Raw genomic sequence first — 24,461 nt, forward strand, 5'->3', positions numbered from 1 at the left:
CAAAGTATCACTAGCCCCTCAATCCAACCAAAACCCATAATTATGGATTGGGGCTTTTTATTTTGATTTAGCAGGGTGAGACACAAAGCATTTAATCCAAATTCTTTGCTAAATTTTTAGCCTTTTTTCTCATCTCAGCCTGCTTATCTGTGCAGCTTTTAGTATGGCTTGAAGAATATAATGATATAAAGTATCTTAAGTGTGATTCACATGCAGTACAGTTTGTGAGAATTATACAGCTATATCAGAAACTTAGGGGACAGTGTGCAAGGACACAGCTCCTGCAGGACAGCTCCTGTAAGTAGGGACACTTACAACTTACACTTACAACTGCCCTGACAAAAGAAAGCAAAATTAAAAACCTCTGCTGAATTAGCCAGTGGAAGATTAGCTTTTGCCTGTGTCTGCAAGTGGGGTGAGCAGGTAGAACTTCAGATTCTTCAACTGTGTAGTAACCCACTGAAACCAGGGTTCTCTTTGATGCTGATCTTCAGTGCAAGTGTAATCTTCTTGAGTGTTCATCTTCTTCCTTGACATGATTATTCTTCTCTACACAGCCTCCTAGCTTAAGTCAAAAGTGAGATAAAAGGTTAAGAATTCATTTGTTCTTAAGGGGGAAACAAGCTGGTTTGGACAGGTGTTTTAAAGGACACGTCCACTAAATCAGTGTCACTAATTCAAGGTAGCTCAGTAACTGGATCCAGCTCTTTGCTTTTATGTCTGTCAGGCTGCTTGCAGGGGACTCGACCTGATCTTGTGGTCTGTTCACAGATGCCGAACAGTTCTGCTGTTACTCTGTGATACAAGAGATTGTTAGGTAACTAAGTCGACTGTGAATAGGACTGACTAAGGTGCCCTTTAACTAGCACTGATTCAGCCAAAATGCACATAAGGTATTGTTGGCTTTCCTTGCATGAGGGTAGCACTAACAAACTGTCTCTGTATTCTGGCAGTTTCTGTAGTCCAGCCTCACAGCCAGATGAGCAAATTTCAGAGGCTTCTTGTCTTTGTAGTGATGGTGTTGTCCTTGGTGTAAGATGTACTTGTTTTAGTTGACTTTGAGTAATTTCAGTACCTTGGATAACAGCTTCTTAATTTATCATCTTGTGATGGTGCTCAACCAGAAATACAGAACTGACACACAGACAGCCAAGCTGACTGTAGGTTTGGTTAGGTCTGGCCTCCTGAGTTTCAGGCTCTTGGTCAGCGTTCCAACAGAGGTCTGCATTATATTTAGCATAACTTGTCATGTTAAGTTACACTGAGATTTTTTTTTTTTTCCTAGGGGAGTGTAACCTCTTACACTTCAAAAAGGCCAAAACCTTCATACCAGATTTTTATTAGTTGTATCAACAGTGTAACTTCAGGAGAATTGTATTTGGTCTCTGTATTGTTTAGGCTTTGACTAAACTAAGACCTGTGTTTGTTAGTACTGCTGATTCCTAGTCTTGCATAAGCATAGTGTCTGTCTGAGAAGAGCAGAGGTGTGGTTTGCCAGTCCATTGCATCTCATCGAAGTCAAATTATACAGTCTTATTTCTGAAAGGAAAACATTTTAATAAGGGCAATTACTGTTCTAGAGAAATATTGAGGCTGGAAACAGCTGAATTATGTCAATTAAAATCCTCAGTTAACTTCTGTTACAGAACAATTTAAAACAACAATGGTAGTGCGTTACCCGTTACTTTCTGAAGGCACGTAATTCTTGCTATCATTGAATGGCAAATACGCATGGACCAGTTGGAAAATGCCACAAAGGGAGGGCTTTTAAATGTTCAGATTTGCCTTAATGACTTTATAAAAAAAGTCTGCTAAAAATCTTCTGCAATGAATATGACCCTCAACAGTAATATTTATGTAGTGTAATTAGAGTGTTAAGGATCCCTTTACTGTTCACAGTGTAATTAGACTTATAATCTAGTAAATCTGACATACTATAATGTTCTGCTTTGTAAACATTGACTCCATTTTAAGACTGAGATTGCCTCATGCCAACAAATAAAAGAAAATCATGGCCTCATAAAATCTTCTAATTATTTAGATGTGCACTCTGTGGGTTCCCCAGTGCAGTCAAAGTTGAGACTGAACCAAGGTGAATATTGAACACAGGTGCAAGCTTCAGTGCAAGTGATTTGCCAGGCTCCTTTTATGTAAACCTTATCTGTCTGCTTAAATCTCACTAAGTTTTAAGAGGGGAAGATGCAAATCTGCGTAGCTTTTTAACCTTATTTGCACAGGCATATTTATATTGTACTTCTGCCTTATTTTTCATGTTTCTAGATAATGACCAGATATTGATTTGTTGGAAATCCAGTGTAGCCATGTACATGTATTGATCAGTTAGTTATTCACTCATGGGAGGTAACTGAAAATGGGCTTGGCTAAATAATTCATCTTTTAGGGCTGAACTTAATTTGGTGTATCTTAAATGGACAAGAACTCAGATACTAGATTATTTAAGCAGTAAGTAGAATGGGCTGTTGCTAAAAACTTTTATTTCATGTTTGCTGTTAAAGACCTTTAATGAAACTGTCGTCTTGATGTAATTACATAATTCATTTTTTCAGCTTAATGAAAAGATCCAAATCTCTTAGGCTCTGCTCTTTTGAGACCTGCATGTACTATGTGAACTCGGAGGACGGCCTGCTTCTCTTTGTTAGCCTGTGAGAGCATTCATGAGTTGTCCTTGCTTCTCTCTGCAGTGGTCTATGTTAGTCAAAATATCTTACAATACTGGCAGTAATTTTCTGAAGAGCACAAAGTGACTGCTCTCAGCAATGAGAATGGATTCCAGATAGGAAGCTTTTTTGATACAAGCTTTGCTTTTATTGCAGTAGCTATTAGTTGCTGTTTCTACTGTCAGCCACTGTACATACAGAGCAAAAGATAGGTGCTAGTGGTGTCTACAGCCTGTCTAGGTAGCTTGCTGTAATTACAGCATCTCACTGTGAAATCTTTCCCACAGCTGTGCCAGCAAACATCGCAGACCTGAGAAACATAGAAGTGCTCAACTTTTTCAACAACCAGATTGAGGAGCTGCCTACACAGATTAGCAGCCTTCAGAAGCTCAAACACCTGAATCTTGGGTGCGTATCGTAATGCAAAGATTTGCTGCAACAGAAGTACTGTCAAATGTTGTCACCACTGAACCTGGAACTTCTTACTTTTTGCTACTTAAGTTTCTTGTTAGAAGTGTTTGTGAGGATAACTTGGCAGTCATGGCTTCAGAGTGTTTATCTGTGTCCTGGATGATTGGATGCTTATGTGATCAAGCACTGAAATGGTTACTAATGTACCAGAGTTAATGGCAACAGCAATTCATGTTAATCTACTACTGAAGTTAAACTTAACAATGATTGAATTTGACTTCACTAGCAACTTTCTTTTAATTCTGTGGTTGCTGCTTCAGTGGAGTTGGTGATACTTTATAATTGCAGAAGGTTTTCTTGAATTAAGAAAATAAATGTGAAGCATAGAGCCTTCTTTACTAACTGGGCATATTAAAGTGTAACTACTTAAGAAGCACTGGTAGGGGTAAGCTCTAGCTATGTAGCCTTCTCATAGAAAGAATGTTTGTGGCTTATAAATTCAAACTTCTGAACACCATAAACTGAGGATTTTTTACTATTTTAAATACCAAAGGATTTTGGCTAGGCTCTCTCTATCCTGCTTTAGATACTTTTGTAAAGTGCTGATAACTGAATTGCATCTTGAACTGTTGGATGCCAATAAATGTTTTCATGATGAGCTATTGTCTTTGTCTTTATGTGGTCACTTTAGATCTCTAGCATGTCTTAATATCTGCTTAAACCTGGAATTGCTTTTCCAAGCAAATATGATTTCACAGTTGGGATACTATATATCTTAGATGTTGAATCCATGTTTTTGGAATTGCATATAGATGTGTTCCAGTATATGGAGGGAAGAAGTTGGTGTCTTTCCCTGGATTAAAGCAGTGACAAGTGTTAGTGTAGTTCAAATACTGGTTTTCATTAGTGGGAAAAAAAAAAAAAAGCAGTGTAAAAGTCCACTTGGTTAAGATCAGCAGACATTAGGTCTGGAACCACAGTTGCCACCTTCATGTAGCCCAGGATCTTGCAGAGTAGATGCTCTTCCTTTTTAATACTCTCCTTACGTGTTATCTTCAAGGTATGGGATTAACAGCCCATCTTTAGCTCTGCAAAATAGGTTCTGCTTCAGAGGTCGATGGAGTCAGTGAAGAAGAAACTGTTTCTGCCCCAGTAGTTTGCCAGGGGCAGCCCAGAAACCCTCGTGTCATCTACAGTGCATTGTACACATGGGGCATCAAAACAGCCCTCTGGGGCAGAGGAGAAGCTTGAATAAGAGCTTAGATTATTCTGGGGAGGAGTTCGGTGCAGAAGGGTCAAACGATGGGGTGGAAGGTGGGAAGGTGTACTGCTGCACTGAAAGATTAAAAGAAAACTTAAAAATTTGGAAGGCAGATGTGGTCTGGTTGCTGTGGTACAAGCTCAGTGTTTGAACTCCTGCAGGGCTGCGTAGTGCTGGGCAAGGCCTTTCAGCTGATTCTTTCTCCATGCCAAAAAATAAATACCATACTGCCTGTTGTCAACAGGGAGAACACTTCTTCTCTCCCTGTTTCTTGCTTACAAAATGCAAGGCTGTCAGGGCCACTTATTCGTTTTACTAGTGAAAGAGGAGCTGCTTTCTTCAGTCCTGCTTGATATAAAAACAGTTTTATAGACAGTGACAAGTCTGCAGTAGTAGTAATGGAGAATGCCTTTCTGTATTTTAATAAGTACTATTACAACAGTTATACTTAATGCATATCCCTGTTAAGACTCCTTACAGAGGGGAAGGAGGAAGAAGATTTCATCTAGAGTTTAGCTACAGAGAGCTGATCTCTACAGGATCTTGTTCTAGTGGGGCTGGCTTATGCAAAAGTGGGAGAGGAAAGGTGAAGTTAGTATGTGAGTATGTTAGTAAAATAAATGTATGTGCTGCTCCTGATTCTGCTCACATGCAGTTGTCATGCTTAGTCTGGAGGTGCAGCTACTCTTGTGTTTATTTCAGTGTCTGAAAGAATAGAAGCATAGAAGATGGGTTTATTATCTGTCCTAGAAATGTATTTCATAGTATCTATCATGTAGTATAGCCAGTGTTTGACAAACATTACATGGGGGAGGGAAGGCATTAGGGATCAGAGGTCTTTATTATTTTTGGGTACCCAACTTTGTCAATACTTTGAATTTTCAGTGTTTAGCGTAACATCACATTCCATACGTTCACATTTCATCTCCTCTTGACTCCAGTTGTGGCTATTGCTATTTATCACTTCTGCATCAGAAGGAGGGTCGAATTCAGAATATGTTTAGAGATAATACATGAGAGGTCATGACTGTTTCCAGTCATCACTTAAGAATAAAATCCGGTTCTTCAAAATAGCTCCCAGTACGTGCTCTTCCTGAAGATGCCCATCTTCTCTGTTCGATTTTCAAACCCAAGTGACAACTGAGGCAAGATCCATACACACAAGCTATATGTTTGGTGTACATGCAGCAGGGATGATATGAATAATAAGCTAGTATTTCCTTTCTGTTCGTATAAGCAGCCAGAGCTCTAGCTCATGCACAGATAGTAAAGTTCTATGATTATGGTCTCCAGCTCCTTGCCTTTCTTTGTTGCTGCTGCAGCTCTAGTGATTCTCTGGACAAACCTTGTTCAAGTCCTTTGAAGTTACTGTTTTCTGTAGCTTGTCTGCTTTAGGTTATCAGAGAAACCTTTTCCTTTTGTTAGCTTTCCCTGTGTTCTTCCAGCTGTTACCCTAAATCCTTTAAGACTGGATGAAAGAGCTCTATTTAGACTTAGCCTCATCAGTCAGAGGACTGACATTTGTTTCATGCTTGATATGCATCAATAGTTATCTAGTGATACAAATTTGCCGTTCTTAGGAAGGGCTTTGAGCAGCAATTACCAGTGAACATGAATACTGTGCAGTTGAGGTATTCTTCTTTGGTATTGTGGTGAAGAACTATGTGGTATGGTGGAATGACAGATGGTCAAGATGATGTGCAAAAGGGTTGTTTGTAGTTTAGCCAGAAGATAGGTCATCTACCAAGGGCCAGCTTTCCCTGTGGCATACTGTTTAAGCTGAGCATGGTGTTGTGATGCCTCTCTCCCTTGTGCTTCATGTTTGAGGTAAGGCTGTTGATTGACATAACGGACAGGATCCCTTGTGAGTGCTTAAATTTTGGGCATATTTATGGAAAGAGATTAATAGAAAAATTAATCTGCATTGCAAAAGTCCTGTTCAGTGTTTTCTAGCATCAAGCCCTTTTCTAAATAGAAGTGAAGCTTGCTGTAGATTACATTTTTTTAGACGTTAAGCTTGTGTTGTTTGTATTATTCCTGCTAGATAAAGTTAATACTGATGTCGTGTTCTGTTTTCTTTTCCCTCTTTCACTACAGCATGAACAGGTTAAACACCTTGCCAAGGGGATTTGGCTCTTTACCAGCTCTAGAGGTTCTTGACTTGACTTACAACAATTTAAATGAAAACTCTCTACCAGGAAACTTCTTCTATCTGAGTAAGAAACTTTTCTAAAATCCCTACAAATCTTCATGATATGATGCTTTGCTTTCTGCAGTTGAAATTTATTTAATGGAAACCAAACTCCAACAGAATTATTGTGATATTTATGTTTTTCTTTGAGTATCTCTTGAATTTTTCTACGTAGCTCAGCATTATTTATCACTGATATACAGTTACCTGACACCATTGGACATGAGAAGACTTGGTTAGTAATGGTATATTAGTTTTCTTCTGAGTAATATTTCCTTGGGTACAGAACTCAGTTAAAACTTCATGGAAGCGTGCAAGCCTCAGGGGAAAGTAAACTGTTTTGCAAGGCGACTGTTGTGTGTTGGCTCTGGAAACAACGGTGTTCCTGGTGGTTCATTACTGAAATAGTTTTAGCAGCATGTGGATATTGAAGTGTCCAGTATGTTAAAAAATATGCTAAAGTTGCAAAGCACAGGAATGGTAGAGCTAAGCCGACCTTTGCACATGTTAAAAATACTCACTCAGAGTTAAAATAAAGGTATTGCAATGCATATGTGCAGAAGGGCTGCATTGTGGTTGCCTAAGCAACTTGAATTCTGGCACTTTCTGGATCTCAGTGATTGTGCTACCTTACTGGTCTTTTCAGTGTGCTCTGCTGAGGTGGCTTCAGGATCAGTGCATTTAGCAGCAAAAGTGACAGGCGAGGGGAGAGGAAGGAGTGCTGCTGCCTGAGCGATTTTGCAACTGTAACCTGGCAGAGGGAAATTTTTAGTCAGCGTTATTAAAAATGGTCACATTTAATGAAATGAAAGGAGGAGGAGGAGGAGTAAACTGCGTAAGGCAAGTGGGATCTCCTCTGCTGGGGAGGAGAGTTTTTGCTGACCTGAGCACCTTCCTTCCCGCTGCGCCCAACAGTTCTTTGTGAGTCTCCATTTTAATTTTTGTTTTCCAAGCTGTCACGTATGCTCGTTCAGTAATAGCAAGCTACATGGTTGTGCTGGGTCATCTCTTTTTCTCTGGATTTTGTAGAGTCTAAGCATGGAAATTACAAATTGTGCAGCTTGAATCTTCTATATTGCTCTCTTTTAAGCTCTCTTTCCCAGTGTTAGGCTGTGCTTTTTATAGAGCTTGATGTAGATGTTTGTCAAAAAACCTCAGATGATTGTTTTTAAATGTTTGTTTATGATGCAAATTGATTTTAATAAATAAGAATCAGAGGCAATAAAGAGTAATGACTGTATTCTGACAGCTAGGCATCAAGATTATATGCCAGAACCTGCCAGAGTCTACTATTGTAGAAATTGTTAATTGTGCCATTCCTTTCAAATATAGATATTTTCCTGAACTCACCAACAATACAATAAGCCAGTAAATCTAAGTTTGACCTGCTTGTTATTATTGTGAGCCCTGAGTATGTTAAAGGCTTTTCACCAAGTCAGGGTTATTAATCAAACCTGACTCCTTTTTATTGATTAGACCTCAAATGGTTGGGTTATATGCCACCCTGTTTATATATTGCTATTTAATTTGCAGCCACCCTGCGTGCACTCTATCTAAGTGACAACGATTTTGAAATCCTGCCGCCAGATATTGGGAAGCTCACAAAGTTGCAGATAGTAAGTAATTTATCTAAATTCTTGGAAAATCGATGCGCTTTTGCAACACTTGTAGGAATAGAATCCAGTCAATTTGAGGAGTAGTAAGGTATGTTTGCAGGAACAGACCACTATGTCTGGAACTGTTTCTTGTTTACCAGTAGACACTTGTAAATAAATTGGAAGAACTGAGTGTCTAGGAGAAAGGGGCAGAGGGACTACAGTTCTGATTTAGGCTGCTTTATGGTAACTGATATTGTTCTGACTACTTTACATTTATTCACTTTTAGCTGAGTCTTAGAGACAATGACCTGATATCACTGCCCAAAGAAATTGGTGAGCTCACTCAGCTTAAAGAACTTCATATCCAGGGAAATCGTCTTACTGTGCTACCCCCAGAACTAGGTAAGATTATGGATGATCATTTATTTATTTGAATAATAATGATGATGATGCATTGTTTCCTCTGAAATGAAACCAGTTGTTAAACTCTAGGAAATGATTATGCTTAAATTGTCATTGCTGCTAATACTTGCTTTCCCCTGAGAAACACTCACTTTTTCACTGCTACTGGATATGCAGAATAAGACAGATGATGATGTGTGCTTGGTTTCACTAGTTTTTTACATGTTACATTTTCCTTGTGTATTAGTACACCTCACTGCCAATTTGTATATAGCATCTTGCTTTATGTAACATATAATAAACATAGGGTCTGCAAAGCTATTCTTGTGTCTGGCTGGGTTTTGAGAACAGTTTTTGGATTAGTCAAAATTAGATTAAGTAAAAATGACAGTAGCGTAAGTAGCTTTTTTGTGACTGTTCCTGTAAAAATGGAAGTTCGATCACTAAGAGTAAAATACTGCTAAATTAAAGGAAGTTTTTGTTTTTCTGTTTCAGTAGCCTATCTTTCTTAGTGTGGTGACAACTCTTTCACTTAAAGCAGCGGAGCTGGTTGATATATTTTGTGACGTTGGCCATTTAAATATGATGACAAGTGGCTTCTTTCCAACCTATGACGTTTTTCTTTGAAACATATTGATTTTGCTGAATTTGCATGGCAGTATTCCATTTTACGTGAGGGGCATTAACTTCAATAGAGGTTGTCCCTGTTTGTCCCAAGCCAGAACGTGGTCTCAAATCTCTTATACAATCTTTAAAAAATATTTTTATTCAGAATACTATAGTTACATCAATTACCTGCCGTAGAGCCCCCTGTTTACACAGGTTTGATTCCTTATTTCATGTTATTGTGGACTGTTACATAGGGGAGTTTCCTTGTTTCTACTATTATCTTCCAAGTAATAGTTCTCCAAAACTCAGAAAGCTAATGACTGAAGCATCATAAAGTGAAATGCTTTATTGTCATAGGAAGTTGATTTGACCCATTAGAGACTGTGTCAGCTGTGTGCACAAATGTGGGAGTCTGCAGTGTGTGCTCTTTTGTTTGTGTGCAAAAGAAAGTGCTTTTTCTGTGAGGTGGGGCAAGATGTTTGTTTTAATTCATATTTGTTTACCCAACATGGGATTTTTTGTCTTTATCAATCTAGTGGACTATATGATGCTGAGTATTCTGCCTCCCCCACAGTAGATGATAGTTGCTCTCGTTTTCTTAATTTCAGATGTTTATTCCTTGACACAGGTATACTTTCTTTAGTTTTTCGTGAAAGTCATTTATTTATATAGTCTCTTTCAACAGCAATAACATTCAGAAGCATGTAAACTTGCTTTTCTGTACCTTCTTCATTTATAGCCTTTTTGCAGATAGTGGAAGTTCAGTGCTGCACTGGGTCTAACCACTCTCTGTGGCTAATTAAATGTTCTAAACATGCTGCTGCTTTACAAGTATAACAGCACATTCACTTTAAATGTTTTACCATCATTGTCCAAAGCAAAGAGATATGTTTGAAACAAAATTCATGATGTTTATTTTGCACTGACCTGCGATACTTGGGATGGCCAGAGGAAGCATTTCTTCCTTTAGTTAACGTTTGCATTAGAGAAGAATATAAAAATCTCATTTAAAAAAAAAAAAAAAAGGCTTGTAATTTTTTCCTACCTGATCAGGATGAGCTGTATTGGAACAACTTAAATCCTTGTCAGCTTCGTTCTTTATTACTCAAATGCTATCCTATAAATGATACTTTAATGTATTAATTTACCAGTTTTTCATTTTATGGTCTTACTCTTTCATTCATGATCAGTTGGTGTAATTTCTGTTGCACTTTATGCCATGTGTAGTGCTAGAACTATCTCGGACGCTTAAAAACGTAGATTTTGGGGTATATTTCCAGAATACATTGCACTGAAGTCTAGATTTGTAACTGACACAATTTGCAAGCATATTTACTGTGCAAAGCAATGTTCTTGCTTATTAAACATCTAGACAAACACTTCGGGAATGGATTTTAGTAAACAGAGTGCTAGGCTGGGCTTTGGAGGGCCTGTTTGAGATCAGGTAGGAGCAGGCCACAGGCAAGCATGAATCTTCTGAATGACTAGAAAAAGTTACTTCATCTCTGCAGCCTTGTTTTCCGTTCTGCAAACTAAGGCAATTTAGAGAAGCACGCCTTTGCAGGCAGTTTTAAGTCTGCCAGTGTAAAGGCGGTATGTGAATGTTGCACCCTAATGCATGGACTGCTAATTCCATAGTTGCCATCTGAGGGAAAACCAATTTTATCTGTTGTCTGAGTTCTCCCTCCTAAATTTTTAAAATTGAATTATAATGTAAGAAGAGCTATCCAAATACTTTGTGCTGTGCATGTTGGATAAATAGCTTTTCAATGAGCAGATCTTATTTGCATTAATTGGAGATACTGCAGTTCCATTTTAAAGTAAACGATCTTTTCTCTCTCATTATCACTTTCATAATTAAAGGCACTGAAGGCTTTTGATTGGCACTGGTGGACAGCAATGAGTCATTAGATGTTCATTTACCACGGACATGGGCGCAATATAAAACACCAGACTAAACCAGAGTACTTGAATGAGGAGAAGGCGGTGGGGGAGAGTACATGAACCTGGTTTTTACAGCTAATGGAAGTAAGTGCAGAAGAAAATAAATATGGAGTGTCAGGTATGAGAAAAGGCCACGGACAGGCATTGGGATCCTAGTTTTGGAGTGGAGAGAGATACTAATAAATAAAATATTACAGTCTGCTCTTAATTTCACTCAGTGAGATTTTGTGTGGCACATACCTGTAAGAGGTCTGGGGGAAACCAGTATTCCCCTCCTCTGTGTTTATCAGAGAACACCTATTGCTAATTTAAGAGAAACACTCCTGCCTAGGAGGAAATGCAAGGACTAGGAGAATGCACTGGTGTTCTGGGTGAGGGTGCTTGTCTGTAAATACAGTACGTGTGAGTGATGAACACAGGAAATGACCAGGAGTATGTGGGTGGAATTTGCAGCTTGTTTTTATCATTTGTCTCTCAAAACCCCGTTCATGAGGAATGGTGGTGGGCAGTCATATATAAACTTAAAGAGGCGCTGGCATTTTTTTTCCTAGCATTTAAAAGGTTATGTGCCGCATTGCGAGACAAATAAATCATGATTCACAGCAACAACAGAGTTGCAGTCAGTTATATAAATTGCCAGGGAAGCACTAAATCTGTCACTTTGTGTATTCTGACCATTTAACAATTGGAACGGTGCTTGGAAAGAAAGCCGAGTAGGAACATGAACCACATAAAGTGGCAGATGCAATTAGTAATATCAATTGTAATGTTTTAAGTTCATTGTATGGTCATCTGGATGGACCCATATGTGCGAGATAAGAGATTTTCTTATCACAGTCAGGAATGTAAGAGAGCAGTATATGGTTCAGAATATTCGCAAAGTTGTAGCTAAATGTAAATAGTCACCCAGAGAAGGTAACTAGTGGTTTTGCTGTGAAGACAAATGGCATGATTTAAAAAACCCAGATTCTAATGTTGACTGCATTCTTTATCCTGCTGCCAACACACGTGTGTGCACACATACAGGGAGTTTGCTCATGTTAATGTGTATGGAAAGAACAGTAATTTCTAAGGCTGCTTTTTTAATTACCATCCTCTTTTTCCAAAACTGAATGTTGGCATCAGTAGCTTTTAAGTGTACTGTTCAATACTGTTCTAGTTTATCAAATTTGCTCAGGTAAAGGGAGAAACTACCAAAACTCTGAAGTTAGGTGCGTACTTGAAAAGTGGAAAATTCAAGCTTTTTTAAAAAGGAAAAAAACCCTTGATGGTATAATTAGCCATGTTCCTTCTCAGGGACAGTGGAACATTTCATAAATTAAATCTGTATTGCAGAATGGATAAGTAATTCTTTCATCGAAAGACTGGCTTTCAATGTGAGGTTCAAGAAATCATACCAAGTCTCAGTATTTCCTTCACAAGAAGACATTTTAAAATTTAGGCTTTTGAAATTGCTTGAGAATTTGTGAGTGAATATTATATTACACAAAGTAGTTGCTGCAGTTTGTTCAAATTAATATTAATCGAAATTGCAGTTTACTTAGGTAATTATAACAGGCATGAGCAAACATAGAAATCACTTATTTCACAAAAGATATTTCTTTTCTAAATATGCTTCACGTAAATGCCAAACTTCTCTTATTTCAGTAAACTGTCACTGCACTCTACCTGTGTCACAACACCACGCTGCTCACCTACAAATACAGGTCTGCTGTACTCACTGGAAGCCTGAGCATCCTGGGGCTCTTTAGACACCAGCTCTGAGCTGGATCAACTAGTTGATATCTTGCAATTTAAAAGAAAAAATTACCTGTTTCTACTTTTGGAACTAAGGCAAAGGTGATGTGAGAAAGCAAAGAGCTTTACTAAACTTCCCAGTGGATAAACAAAAGAACTTGTTTTCTAGAACTACTGATGTAGCAGTTATTAGTTAAGGAGTAATAGAAAAATCTGCATAACAAGATAGGTCACAAACAGATTATTTAGGTAAGAAAAGCATCTCTGAACATTTGTGAATATTCTAGTCATGGTTTTCATTTTAGGCTTATTTTAAGTTAAAAACAAGCACGCAAAAATTCCACAGCCAAAACCCGCCACTTTTTATGTAGTTGGAGACCAGACTGATTCCCAAGTACTTGTGGGAGTTAAGGTGTATGGGAAGAGATGACAACTCTGCAGTTTCATTATACAAAGAAAGATGTTTTCTGTAGCCCATCATTTAGATTTACATCACAGGCACTCATTTCCTTACACTGCTCTAATTCTTGCCAAAGATTCTTCCCAATATTCAAATTTGAACTTACATTAGTTTTTAAAATATGCGAGTCCTACTGTTGCTTCTCAGGTGACTACCGTGTGTGTGTAGGCCCTCCTAATGTTGACTGTACATACCCTGATTATAAGTGCCATCAGCATAATAATGATATCTCTGTCAGCAAATATTTCATCTGTTCAGTTGGAGCTATGGTAGGTAAGAGAACTATAATTAGAGCCAATCTGAGCAAATGTTATATTTGTTGTTAAATTTGGTTCATTTTACATGTTTCATGGTACTTAAAAGTGGTTCCGCTTTTCTGAGTACTTGGCAACCTGTGTTTGAATGGAAGTTTCAAAGATTCGGGGTAAAAGCAGTACAGTGCATCCTTTTTGAACTCTCATTTTTAAATTAACTAGATTTTGGACCCTTCAAAGAGAGAATGCTCTGCTGAATTCCCACGTAATTGAGAATCCCAGGGGAGTTTCTGAGGTTGGAAAATGTGCCATATATTTCAAAATAAATTGGGATGTCGATTTTCTAAGCCTGTAATACTTCCTGTGCCATTAAAGCATTTTTAATGTTAAACTATTTTGACATCACGTTAATTCCCTTTGTTCTAAAACCTGTCTGCTGCATGGTGTGTTTCCTGGATTTCTTCAATGGGAGTACTTAACAGTGACTGTCAGTTTTGCCCCTCATGTTCCCCATCAGTAATGGACATTTGTTATGCAGAGCGGTGAGAGAAATGGTATTTCCAGCACAACATATCACCTTTCAGAGAAAGAAATCGGTGAAACTTAGCAGTACTTGGAGGTCTTCTAGTAAATGGTCTCTCTTACATTAGGAATGTGGGAGAAATTCATTTAATTGAGTTTCAAGTAATTTGAAATAATTTTAGAAAAATATAGGGAACATTTTGAAGTAATTTCTTGGATTTTTGTCAAAATGCTGTTTCTTCTGCCATTCCCGTTAGCTACCCACATGACGGCATCGGCTGGGCTGGTTGCCTTGGTACCTGAAGGCTGTGTGGTGGAGTTTGGCTGTTGAAACAGCGTGATTTGTCATGTGGAAGTACAGGCCATTCTCAGAATGTTGTTTGCCTTGTGTGCTGCAATGAATAAGTTCCTGTTTTGAGGCTTTCATCCGTGAATGTTAGTATTATTTACTCTTTCTGCTAGTTGTCCTGCTAAGATAGGTTTGTTGTGTGGAGTGATAGTAGAAATTGTTGGGGCTCTCCCCTTGTTCCCAGAGAGTCACCTGAATATGGAAATGTGAGCTTATCCAGCCAGCTTAAGTCTATATTCTGCCTGTACTTCAAATCTGAAATGTGGTTTCAGGGAGTTGTTCAGCATTTCATCCATTCTGTTGTCTTTCCCAGGCTTCATCTTTTGTCCTGACACATTCTGGAGTGGAAGTCTCCTCGTGCCATTGCACTCCCCATTGCACTTTGATGTAATGATTCTGGCTAGCCTTTGCTATGATGCTGGAACTTCATATAAATATCCCAGGACTAAGTTCACTTTGTTTTAAACTCTCTTCTATGAAAGGTTGAGGTGGAACAGTGCTGGAGAGTAAAATCCTCTTCCCATGGAATCGTAATAGCAGTAGCTGAGGTAATACCAGTTTGCTCTGTGTCACTTCACCTTTCAGGCAAGGGTAAAGAATTCAATATTTAGTTGGTCTGCTTTTACTTTATTTATTTTCAGCAGCTGTGGTCCTTTTGCTACGAGTTAAAGCAAATAGAGTAGCTATTCTGGGATCACACCAGGGTCTTTATTTAACCTGTGGAAGGGAAGAGTGGGAGGAGACTTAGCTGCTGATCCTTACTAACTCCATGAGAAGAAAGCACAAGCCATCTTCTCCCTTGTTGATGGGCAGAAGAAGCAGCAATGTTTGAGAACTAAGGCAGCTCAGTTCAGCACTGAAACAAAGAATGTGTTTTAAGAGTGCTGAACCATTTGAAGAAGACACCACTGGCAGAGCCCCATTTCCTGATGTTTTTCAGACCAGATGTTTTTTCATTTGAATTTTTTTTTTGTGAAACTCTTCAGTTACTGAACTGACAGAGATTTACTGTTAGATGTGTTCAAGTGAACATTCAAGCTGGGGTCTAATCTCTGAACTCATTATCAAAAATTCTCATTTACATCTAGGAAGATGTTAGAATTATGTGTGATATTACAGTATCTGCACTCCTGTTTTCTGTCCCTGAAAATAACTGTAAAACTTATAGTGAGCCTGGTTGTTAGTGTTTGGATTTCAGCTTGCTTGTTCATCTTCCTCTTACCCTGGGGCTTCTTGTCTAACCTTACAGGTGAGGCTGCAGATGTTCCTGTCTGTGTGGTCAGGAAAGCAGTTAGAGGTAGACTTCCAGCTTGCTTCTTGTCTGATGGATGCTCTGGAGTATCTGTTTGGTTTATTTGTATCTACTGAAAATGGCTTCTTGTTACTTGAGACTTGAACCTTTTCCTGTTTCATGAAACTACCACAAATGGTCTTTTGGTGTGTCTCTGAAGTGCTGGTGACTCCAAGTCATACTGTTAGACCTCCAGTACAAGAATGTAGAGGTGAGAGAGCAGAAGTGTTGCTGGGATCGATCTTTTGGAGGTGCTTCAGTCTAGGTTTAGATTTAGTAGTTATTTTCTTTTAGTGCATAGAAACTCATCAATAAGCAAATGTATATTTTCAACATATGCTGTGGTGCTGTAGATTTGTTTATCATACTGAATATTTTTGTGAATATTTCTGCTGGTTCCAAAAAGCTTGAGTCACACTTCACTTATGTACAAGAAGTCTTAGCACTCTGTTGTCTTGCTGCTCCTTTATAATTACTGTTTAAATCTACTCTTCTGCTACTAATACTTCAAAAGTAACAGAGGTCTTCAAAGCAAGATGATCTTGTTTATAGGAATGATACAAGTTAGCAATACGCAGCTTACAGGTACTTAAGATAGGTGTAAAAATAATTTGGTTTTGATAACACTTTGTGGTATAGAAATCGGTATATATTTCCATATTTAACATAGATTTTAAGACATCATTCACAATTACTTGCTTTGGCATCATTTTTATGACGTAATAGTCATGATATTTCTTCCACCCCCATGCTTAAACCAATCTTTCTATCGAGACAAAGCACAAGCCACAGAAGTAATAAAAATGATAAGCCCTGTAGCGTAAAGCAAATCTAAAACAAGCCAGGACAGACGTAGTTTTACATATAACCTAAGTTTAAATTTAGGGTAGTGGATTGGTCCCTTACTTAGCATTTAATAAAACAGGATTCAAGGGTATTTATGTCTAAATAAAGAAATAGAAAAATTTCATTCCTCCCATCCTTATGTATGACAGAGTAAGACCTTTGTGTTGTAAAGGGAAAGAACATTTAAATTGCAGTCTTAAGAAGAATTGCTAAAAGGGATGTGTTACAGCTGGAGGACTCTCCTTCAGGTCAGTGCAGTGGAGTGTGGGCTGGAAGTCAGAGCATCCATGGGACACAGGTGTGAAACTCAACAGTATACAGGCTAAAAATTATTTCCGTTGATTTTAATGAGTCTGCGTTAGGGATGAATTTAAACCATTACAAAGAAGCGTTGATCTGGCATTTTACAGCTAGGATCATGTTTCTTATGCTGAATGCCAATGTTCAATTCTCAAATGTCAGAGTTAATTACTTTATTTCACCTTCTAATTTTTGAAAGTATTTGAAGTGTTGCCAAAGGGCATTCAAGTGGAAAGGGCAAGTCAGGTTTGTGTTCATTCTGGTTTCTTTTGTTTGTATTGAAGTAATGCCTATGTACACTACTCATACCTTACAATACCTTAAGTATACATACCTTGGGTAAATATTACACACTTCATATATCACACATCACAAGAGGACGAAGGGCTTATTGCTGCATGTAGGAGGTGCTTGCAGTTGAGACTGAATGGACAGGAGCCTGGGAAGTCTGGAGAGCCCCCATGGTCAAAGTGATAGGTAGCATTATCACTGGCTCTGACACTTTCTGCAAACACAACTGCGGGAGACAGCATTTTATTTGCTTTTATGAGCTCTTTTTTGACCTTTGCAGGCAGTTGAGCAAAATATGAATGTTCACACAAACCACTTTTTATTTCAACAGCACTGAAGGAAAATAACAAGAAACATTAACTATCATGTTTTAGCTCAAACATAGGGAAGATTTATTAACAGAGGTTCAGGAAAACTATAGCTGCCTTTTCCCTTTAACATCACGCAGGATGGGTGTGTGCATTGTCACACCAGGTGTCCCTTCTGTCCACCCATGGCTGTGGAAGCTCTGAATTTAAGCAGGAACAATTTGTTTTTAAGATGGGTTAAACACTGAAGTTCAGTCACACTGATCTTGTCAAACTTAATGGTACAGGATCATCTTTAGATATAAGGAGTGCTGAGACAGGAAAAAAAATGCCAAGATCAGGTATTTCTGGGACCACACAGATGGCTCCTTTTAGGCAGCTTTTGGTCATTCTGTGCAGGTCGTCCACAGCAATCAGTTGTTGGACCTTTATCTCTGCTCTTTTCCAGACTCTGTTCTCTTTTCCATGTCTGCTCACTGGTAGCAACATATGTCCATTTTGCAGTCTTCCTCCTTGAAAATCTGTCTGTTCAAGATAGAAAGCTTAAAAAACATACCCTTCAAGCTTAGAAACTATAAGTTTTATTTAAGCATGTTAGACCTGGGTTCTGGGATGAGGATAATTTTAGAAGCACCCAAAAATAATTTGAAAAAACATTTCTGTGATCTAGGAAAGGGGCTGTGCTGATACAGCCTTCTCCTCCCCTCTTACCAGAGGCCTCTGGCCGTTAATGGATTTCAGTGAAGGTAATCTCTTTCAGTATGGCAAAATAGCAAGAACTTGAAGTCCATTATGAAGAAATACGATTTTAGTCCACTAGTTATGCCAAATTCTAGAGATTATAAACAATTTTTTTTTAATAGGCTGATGTGTATAGAAAGAATGAACCAGCAATGACCAATGCTATCTCCAACCCTAATATATTTTGTGATTGAATCTTCAGTACTGGATTTTTACTAGAGGCAACTTTGTATTTTGCTTACTAAAAATATCCAAGGGATTTGATGTGATCTCTGTAGCAGAACAGTATATAAATTTCCTAAAGCCCTGAGGATAGTGTTCTGCTGGTGCTGCTGTTAGACAATATGCATGAAGGCGCATCTGCCATGGCTTTTTCCCTGGCCCATGGCTCCAGTGCTGCAGGGATGGAATAACAGCATGTCTTAGCACAGTGCTGCCATAAAAAATGTCTTAGGCAAGGAGGCAGTTGGGGGTGGGGAGGGACAGGGACATGGACACATCTGTAAGGTGTCCAGACGCGTACCACTCCTGTGGTGAGCCTGGTACCAACCATTGCTTTAGGCATGTTTGAATATCTCTTCCATGCTGCTGGGTTTGTCTTGGTGCACTGGGTTAGAAGCACTCATGCAGGCCACCCATGCATTTGGTTACCCCAGCACATACTGTTTCTGAGATGTTACTGGGACTTCGGCCTCATGCTTGGGACTCCTGAATATCCTACAGCCAGCCCCAATTCCCTCTGTAATTAGGTTAATTTTACCCTAAGGGCCTTTGCCTGCCTCTTCTCTCTGAAGGTAAAAAGTAATATCTGTACCTGCCTCAAGTGTGCTTTGGAGGAAAACAGAAGATGGAGGGAAATGAAGTGATTACATGAGGACCTACAGTTCATTTTGCTTGAGCAGTCCCATTTTTGCTGTAAGATTTCTTTGGCTGTAGTAGAATAGTATTTATTACAATTAATAATGTTTAAATGGGCCATGTGGAATGGAAGTGGGCACACCATGTTGTGGGGATGGAAACATACAGAAGCGTTCCCTGGGTGACACATTTCTGACACAGCTCAGGACGAGAGGATTCATCTGAGACTCTGGCTATTGTGATTTTGGGAACTGTGACTTATTCTTGTAAACAACATTAAATTTGACCCATGATGGGGTCATGCTTGCCTCCCCAAGTTTAGCTGTTGTTGTTAGTTGTACACAGATTGATCAGTTTACCTTGATGCAGTACTTGCAGGCTGTAATTACAAGTGAGTGCTTACAGCATCAATAGTTTTGGAAAGCAATGTATGTGGGGTTTTTGCAGGTAATAAAATGGAAAATCCAATTTGCAATTGCAAAGCAAGCCCCTGAGTGATACATGATCTTCATAGCAGCACTGGTCAGGGGGTTACAGCTAATCACAGTGCTGGCTTGCTTCCCTGGTGGCCTGTGCCTGAAAACTGAATAGCGAGCAGTGTGAGCCTGTGCCTTGAGCCAGCATAGATTTAGACACACCAGTTTCTAGCTTATTAGGTCCTTTTTGTCACAGTACTTAATCCTCCTTCCTGATCCTTGTTAGAACAGGGCTGCCAAGTCCCCTAATAAAGGAGATGGGTGCGAGGCTCCTAACGAGGCGCACTGAAGCGTGAGGCAGGGAGGGCAATTGCTGTCTGACTGACAGAGGGGTGAAGTGCTCCCTGCCTGTTGTTATTCCAAAAGAACGGGCCCCAGACAGCTGACAGATGAGCGTGCTAAGGTAATGGTAACTTGTTGATAGGCTGGTATGAGATGCATGACATCTTCTCACATGGTATAATGGTCTGTCTTAACTATAATTGTGTTAACCCTTTTCATGGAGAGCAGCGCGTCAAGAATTAGCTGTAATGTGGAACATGCAACTGAAATGGCCAGCAAGCACCCGGCTTGCAGCAGCTCCCATAGCATGCATGTGTCTTCATGCAGCTTACACAAGTGCCTTTAATTTTGAAAAGCTATCACAGCAGGTTGATTTCAGATTTCTCTGACAACTTGGCTCAGTCAGTCTTCAAAACCTTGCAATTTTGTCTTTTGTTTCCCATAGCTAAAGATGATTTTTTTTGTTTGTTTCTTTAGATTGCTGGGGGGAGGCCAGGCCTCTCTTCATCATCAAATTCACAAAAATAAATGTAAAATGTAGCACAGATTTCTTCTTTTGGTTTAAAGAACACAAGAAAATATTTCAATGGCTAGACAGTCCCGGAATTCAGCCTGTTGTGTCTATAGTCATGAGAGGTTTCAGCAGAGCATGTACTGTATTGTTTGTGTGGTAAACATTTACAAAATGAATAAACAAAATGTGCCCAAGCGGACTGCTAATAGGTCTCTTACCTATTCTGCTTACAGGAGGACTTAAAACTGGCATGTTGCAGGAATGACACTTTTTGTTTGTTTTTCACAATATAGAGAACTATAACCACAGATCAGTGATGGGATCTCAGTACAAACAACAATGCTGGCTACTGAGAAGGCAAAAGATGTATTGGGCATCACTTGGTGACATTGTGCTTGGAGCAGTGATCAACAAATGCTTTGCAATGCTAAGCTTCAGCAGAGCAAACTCCTATCCCAGTGTCATTCTCCTTTCACTCCTGCAAGTGGTGGAGAGGGCCCAACACCTATGTGCTGTTAAGCTCTGCTTTAAACTAATCTGATGGGTAAATACTCTATGGAGTGGGCTGAGTTCAAATCCTGTTGAGCAATATGTAGTAGCACATTAATAGGGCAGAACTGCATCCATCATGGTGGGAACTATTATGTTGTCCTTTTCCTCTCTACTAAGACTGAAATATTTGCTTTTATTAAATATTTGCTTTTATTATGGTTGTAATCTCTGAAACAGATGAAAAGTTTTCTATCCACAGCAGGATATTTCTTTTAAATTTTTCATATTTCACTTTTTCTTCATATGCTGTTTTGTTTAATCCCTTTCAGGTAATTTGGATTTGACTGGTCAAAAGCAAGTGTTCAAAGCAGAGAACAATCCTTGGGTTACCCCTATTGCTGACCAGTTCCAGCTGGGTGTATCTCATGTTTTTGAATACATTCGTTCAGAAACATATAAATAGTAAGTATTGCCTGTCACTTGTGTACTGTGGCTGTGTTGTTGGATTTTATTTCCTATAGTGTGTTTGGCGAAGTGTTACCAGCGATACCCTTATTTCATAATTCATGCAATAGCTTGGTATTCAGGGAAAATATGTAAACTTGTACATTTATATTAAGGAATTTTGCTGACAAGAAGGTAAATAAACATGATTTAGACATGTTTCGAAAGCATAGAGACTGTTTGATATTGTCCTGCATTTGTTGTTCATTTCCAAGAGTTACTAAGTATCATGAGAGATGTAAAAGAGAAAGCAGGACCAGCCTTTGAGAAGTACTAATTTTAAGTTGAAATAGATATTTGCTAAGGTTTTTGGATGCAGGTTATGTTTTGAAGGAGATGTCCAGAATGGGTTTACAAAAGTCTGCAACCCAGTAATTCAAATACAGGTACTAGTGTTTTCTTCAGCACTGTAACTGGGAAAAAAACCTTCACACTGGGACTTCTTTATTTTAATTCAAAATTCTATGTACAAATGCAAAACATTTATTTAGGAAATTATGTCTTTAATCATTCACTGAACTGAAATGTTTCTTTTTAGTAAAAATATCTGTGTTACCAGTCCACAGTAAAGCTTCAGATGGGAAGTTACTTTTATGTATCTGACAACTACCTTGATTCTGTCTTCCTAGAAGCAGTAGGTAGTACAACCTCTAGGTTGGAAACTTACTTTTTGCATTTCCTCTTTATTTAAAAACATATATTGTAAAAATTAAGAAGCATTTCTGACAATTTTTTATATGGTAGCTGTCCAAATTCAATTACAAACGAGAATATTTACGAGTAAAGGTTTCAGGATTTCAATTAAATAACTGAGATGTAAATCTGTGTATGAAATTAAATGATCCAGCAATGGCTTTGTAGGCTGTTCTTCATTTACAGAATTTGAGTGAGAAGGATCACAGATGGGAGAGTGGTTACAAAAGCCGTATGTCTCAGAAGTGCCCTGATATTTATGCTGTAATATGTGTTCTCAAGATAGATTTATTCATAGATTTAAGTAGGCTGCAACACCCTTCTTCCAGTAGTACTCTGTACTACAGACATGGTGTAGGAAAACAGCTATTTCCTTAGACCATCCCTTCTCCACAGTCCATTCTGTAGCTGTGCCTAGGTCTCTTGATGGTTTGTAATATTTTTTTATTGTCAATTTTGTTTGTTTACTGAGCAATGTAGTTTAGGGACCTCATGCATTTCTCACAGGACCACGCTGGTCGCCATGAGGACAGCAAAATTTCAATGACTGAAGTGCAGTTTTGTGAATTTGACTCATATTCAGTTTGGTTGGGTGGGGAGCTGTTGTTATGTACTGAATAGGGGGGAAAAAATATTTTATAACTGTGGATATATTAAACTGCTCTGGCAAATTTCCTTGTGCAATCAAGGAAATTGACATAAAAGAATCTGTAATTCATCACTTGCTCCACTATTGTTCTTGGGTTTAAATTAGCCATATTATGTTTGCTGTCTTGTTCTTTGCTGAGGTGTAACAGTGTCTTGTTGGCTAATGGGCTGATTTTCATTTTGTCCACAGTAAATATTTGAAGCCTGTGCAGTTAACAGTGTAAGCAAAATCAGACTGTAGACATTAAGAGGGGAAAAAACAAAATCAAATAATCTTTCCAGGTCTCATTCATGGCCTCTACTTTGATCTTAGAAGATTATTCAGTTAAAATGACATTATTTTCAAAGATGAGTGTTGAAAACCAAATGCATGCAGATGTTAATAATTAGATTTTTTTTGTTTTGGTGGTTTGGTTTTTGTTTTGGTTTTTTTTTTTTTTTTAATTTTTCAGGATATAAAGATTTTATATTTAAAGAATAAAGTTAAAATATTTGTATAATTTTGTTAGGATCTCAGTAGCAACTTTTTTTCTTTTTTTTGTTTTTTTTTTTTACTCGTTTCACATGCTATAAAGAGAGTGTGGATTTCGTGCTGAAAAAGATTGTCCTTTTTATTTCCAGTTTTCTTTAAATATGTGATCTGAGAATTACTTGGATGCCACCTGCTATGCACATTTTTCTGATTGCATTTGATTTTAGGTGTTAAAACTCATAAGAAATGGCATAATCTAGGTAACAGGTCTAGTAGCATTATTGCGCACAAAAGCAAACAAGCCGTGAACACAGAAGAAATGAAAACTTTCTGTGATGAAATTTTGATCTTTTCCTTCTAGCAGCTATAGACCTTCTTCAGCTTCCTTTTTCTTTCAGAGCCTACATTCAGTGTGTTTTTTCTCACTGAGCAAATGACAACATTGAGATGCAAATGTAATAATTTCCTCTGTAGATATCTAAGCAAAATTGATCTCTGGAGGGATTTTTGGATCCATTCAGACAAAAGAAAAATTTAAAAATTAATTTGCAACATTTGATAGACCCACACAGCTTAACTTTTAATCTGAGACAAAGCCGTACAGTTAAATGGATGACTGGATAGAATGCTGTTTAGATAACCTCACTTGCAATGCTAAGAGACAACAGCTCACATATGGTAGCAGCTGACAACCAGATCAGTAAGTTTACTTTCAGGTACTGGAAGATATGGACTTTCATAAACCAGGAGCTATGCATCTATGTAGTAGACAGATTTTGAGCTCCAAAGATAGTAATTGTCTCCTTGTGCTCATTGCTTTTGCTGGAATTATTGGAATCACTGATTTTACTTTGTTTACGAGTCTAGCATTGTCTGTACTAGCTAAGAGAGAGGGTATGCTCATACAGTCACACATGCCAAGTTTCAGGGGCTTAGTAAGTTACGTTTCACTAAGTGGTTTATGCTAATGCATTTTATTTTGTGTTTGCAATGACTAGAACATCGTATTTACTCAGTTGCTGTTATCTTAGCCAGAAAGTGGTAACTCAGTAAGTCTTGGCAATGTGCTCACTTGCAGTCATGTTACTAAACCTTCAGATTTCCACTGATGACTGGCACAAGCTGTAACTGTATGCTGCAGTCAATATCGGAGATTTCCATTCGGATTCTGTGAGGTTGCCCTTGTGAAGCAACTACCAAATAGATCACAAACCTCTTCTTTCTTCTGTGAAATGTACTGGCTGTTTCAGTCATATGTAGTGAAAAATTAGACTCCATTTTTAGCTTTGTCTTGGGATATTCATGCTCTAGTGATTAATTGACAAGCAG

At 38.4% G+C, this 24,461-nt stretch overlaps 1 protein-coding gene across 1 annotated transcript in view; it reads left to right on the plus strand.

Moving 5' to 3' along the window:
* Window positions 1-21,277, plus strand: part of RSU1 (Ras suppressor protein 1) — a gene marked incomplete at its 3' end in the record, with an annotated part of 32,431 nt that extends 11,154 nt beyond the window's left edge. The window contains exons 2-6 of the mRNA XM_010016616.1: window positions 2,966-3,086; window positions 6,448-6,566; window positions 8,075-8,157; window positions 8,427-8,541; window positions 21,145-21,277. Of these exons, the coding sequence (XP_010014918.1) occupies window positions 6,449-6,566; window positions 8,075-8,157; window positions 8,427-8,541; window positions 21,145-21,277 (449 nt within the window). The remainder of the gene's footprint in view (window positions 1-2,965; window positions 3,087-6,447; window positions 6,567-8,074; window positions 8,158-8,426; window positions 8,542-21,144) is intronic.
* Window positions 21,278-24,461: the final 3,184 nt, after the last annotated feature.

This window comes from Nestor notabilis, unplaced genomic scaffold (genome assembly GCF_000696875.1).
Source record: "Nestor notabilis isolate BGI_N333 unplaced genomic scaffold, ASM69687v1 scaffold31096, whole genome shotgun sequence".
Classification (NCBI taxonomy): Eukaryota; Metazoa; Chordata; class Aves; order Psittaciformes; family Psittacidae; genus Nestor; species Nestor notabilis.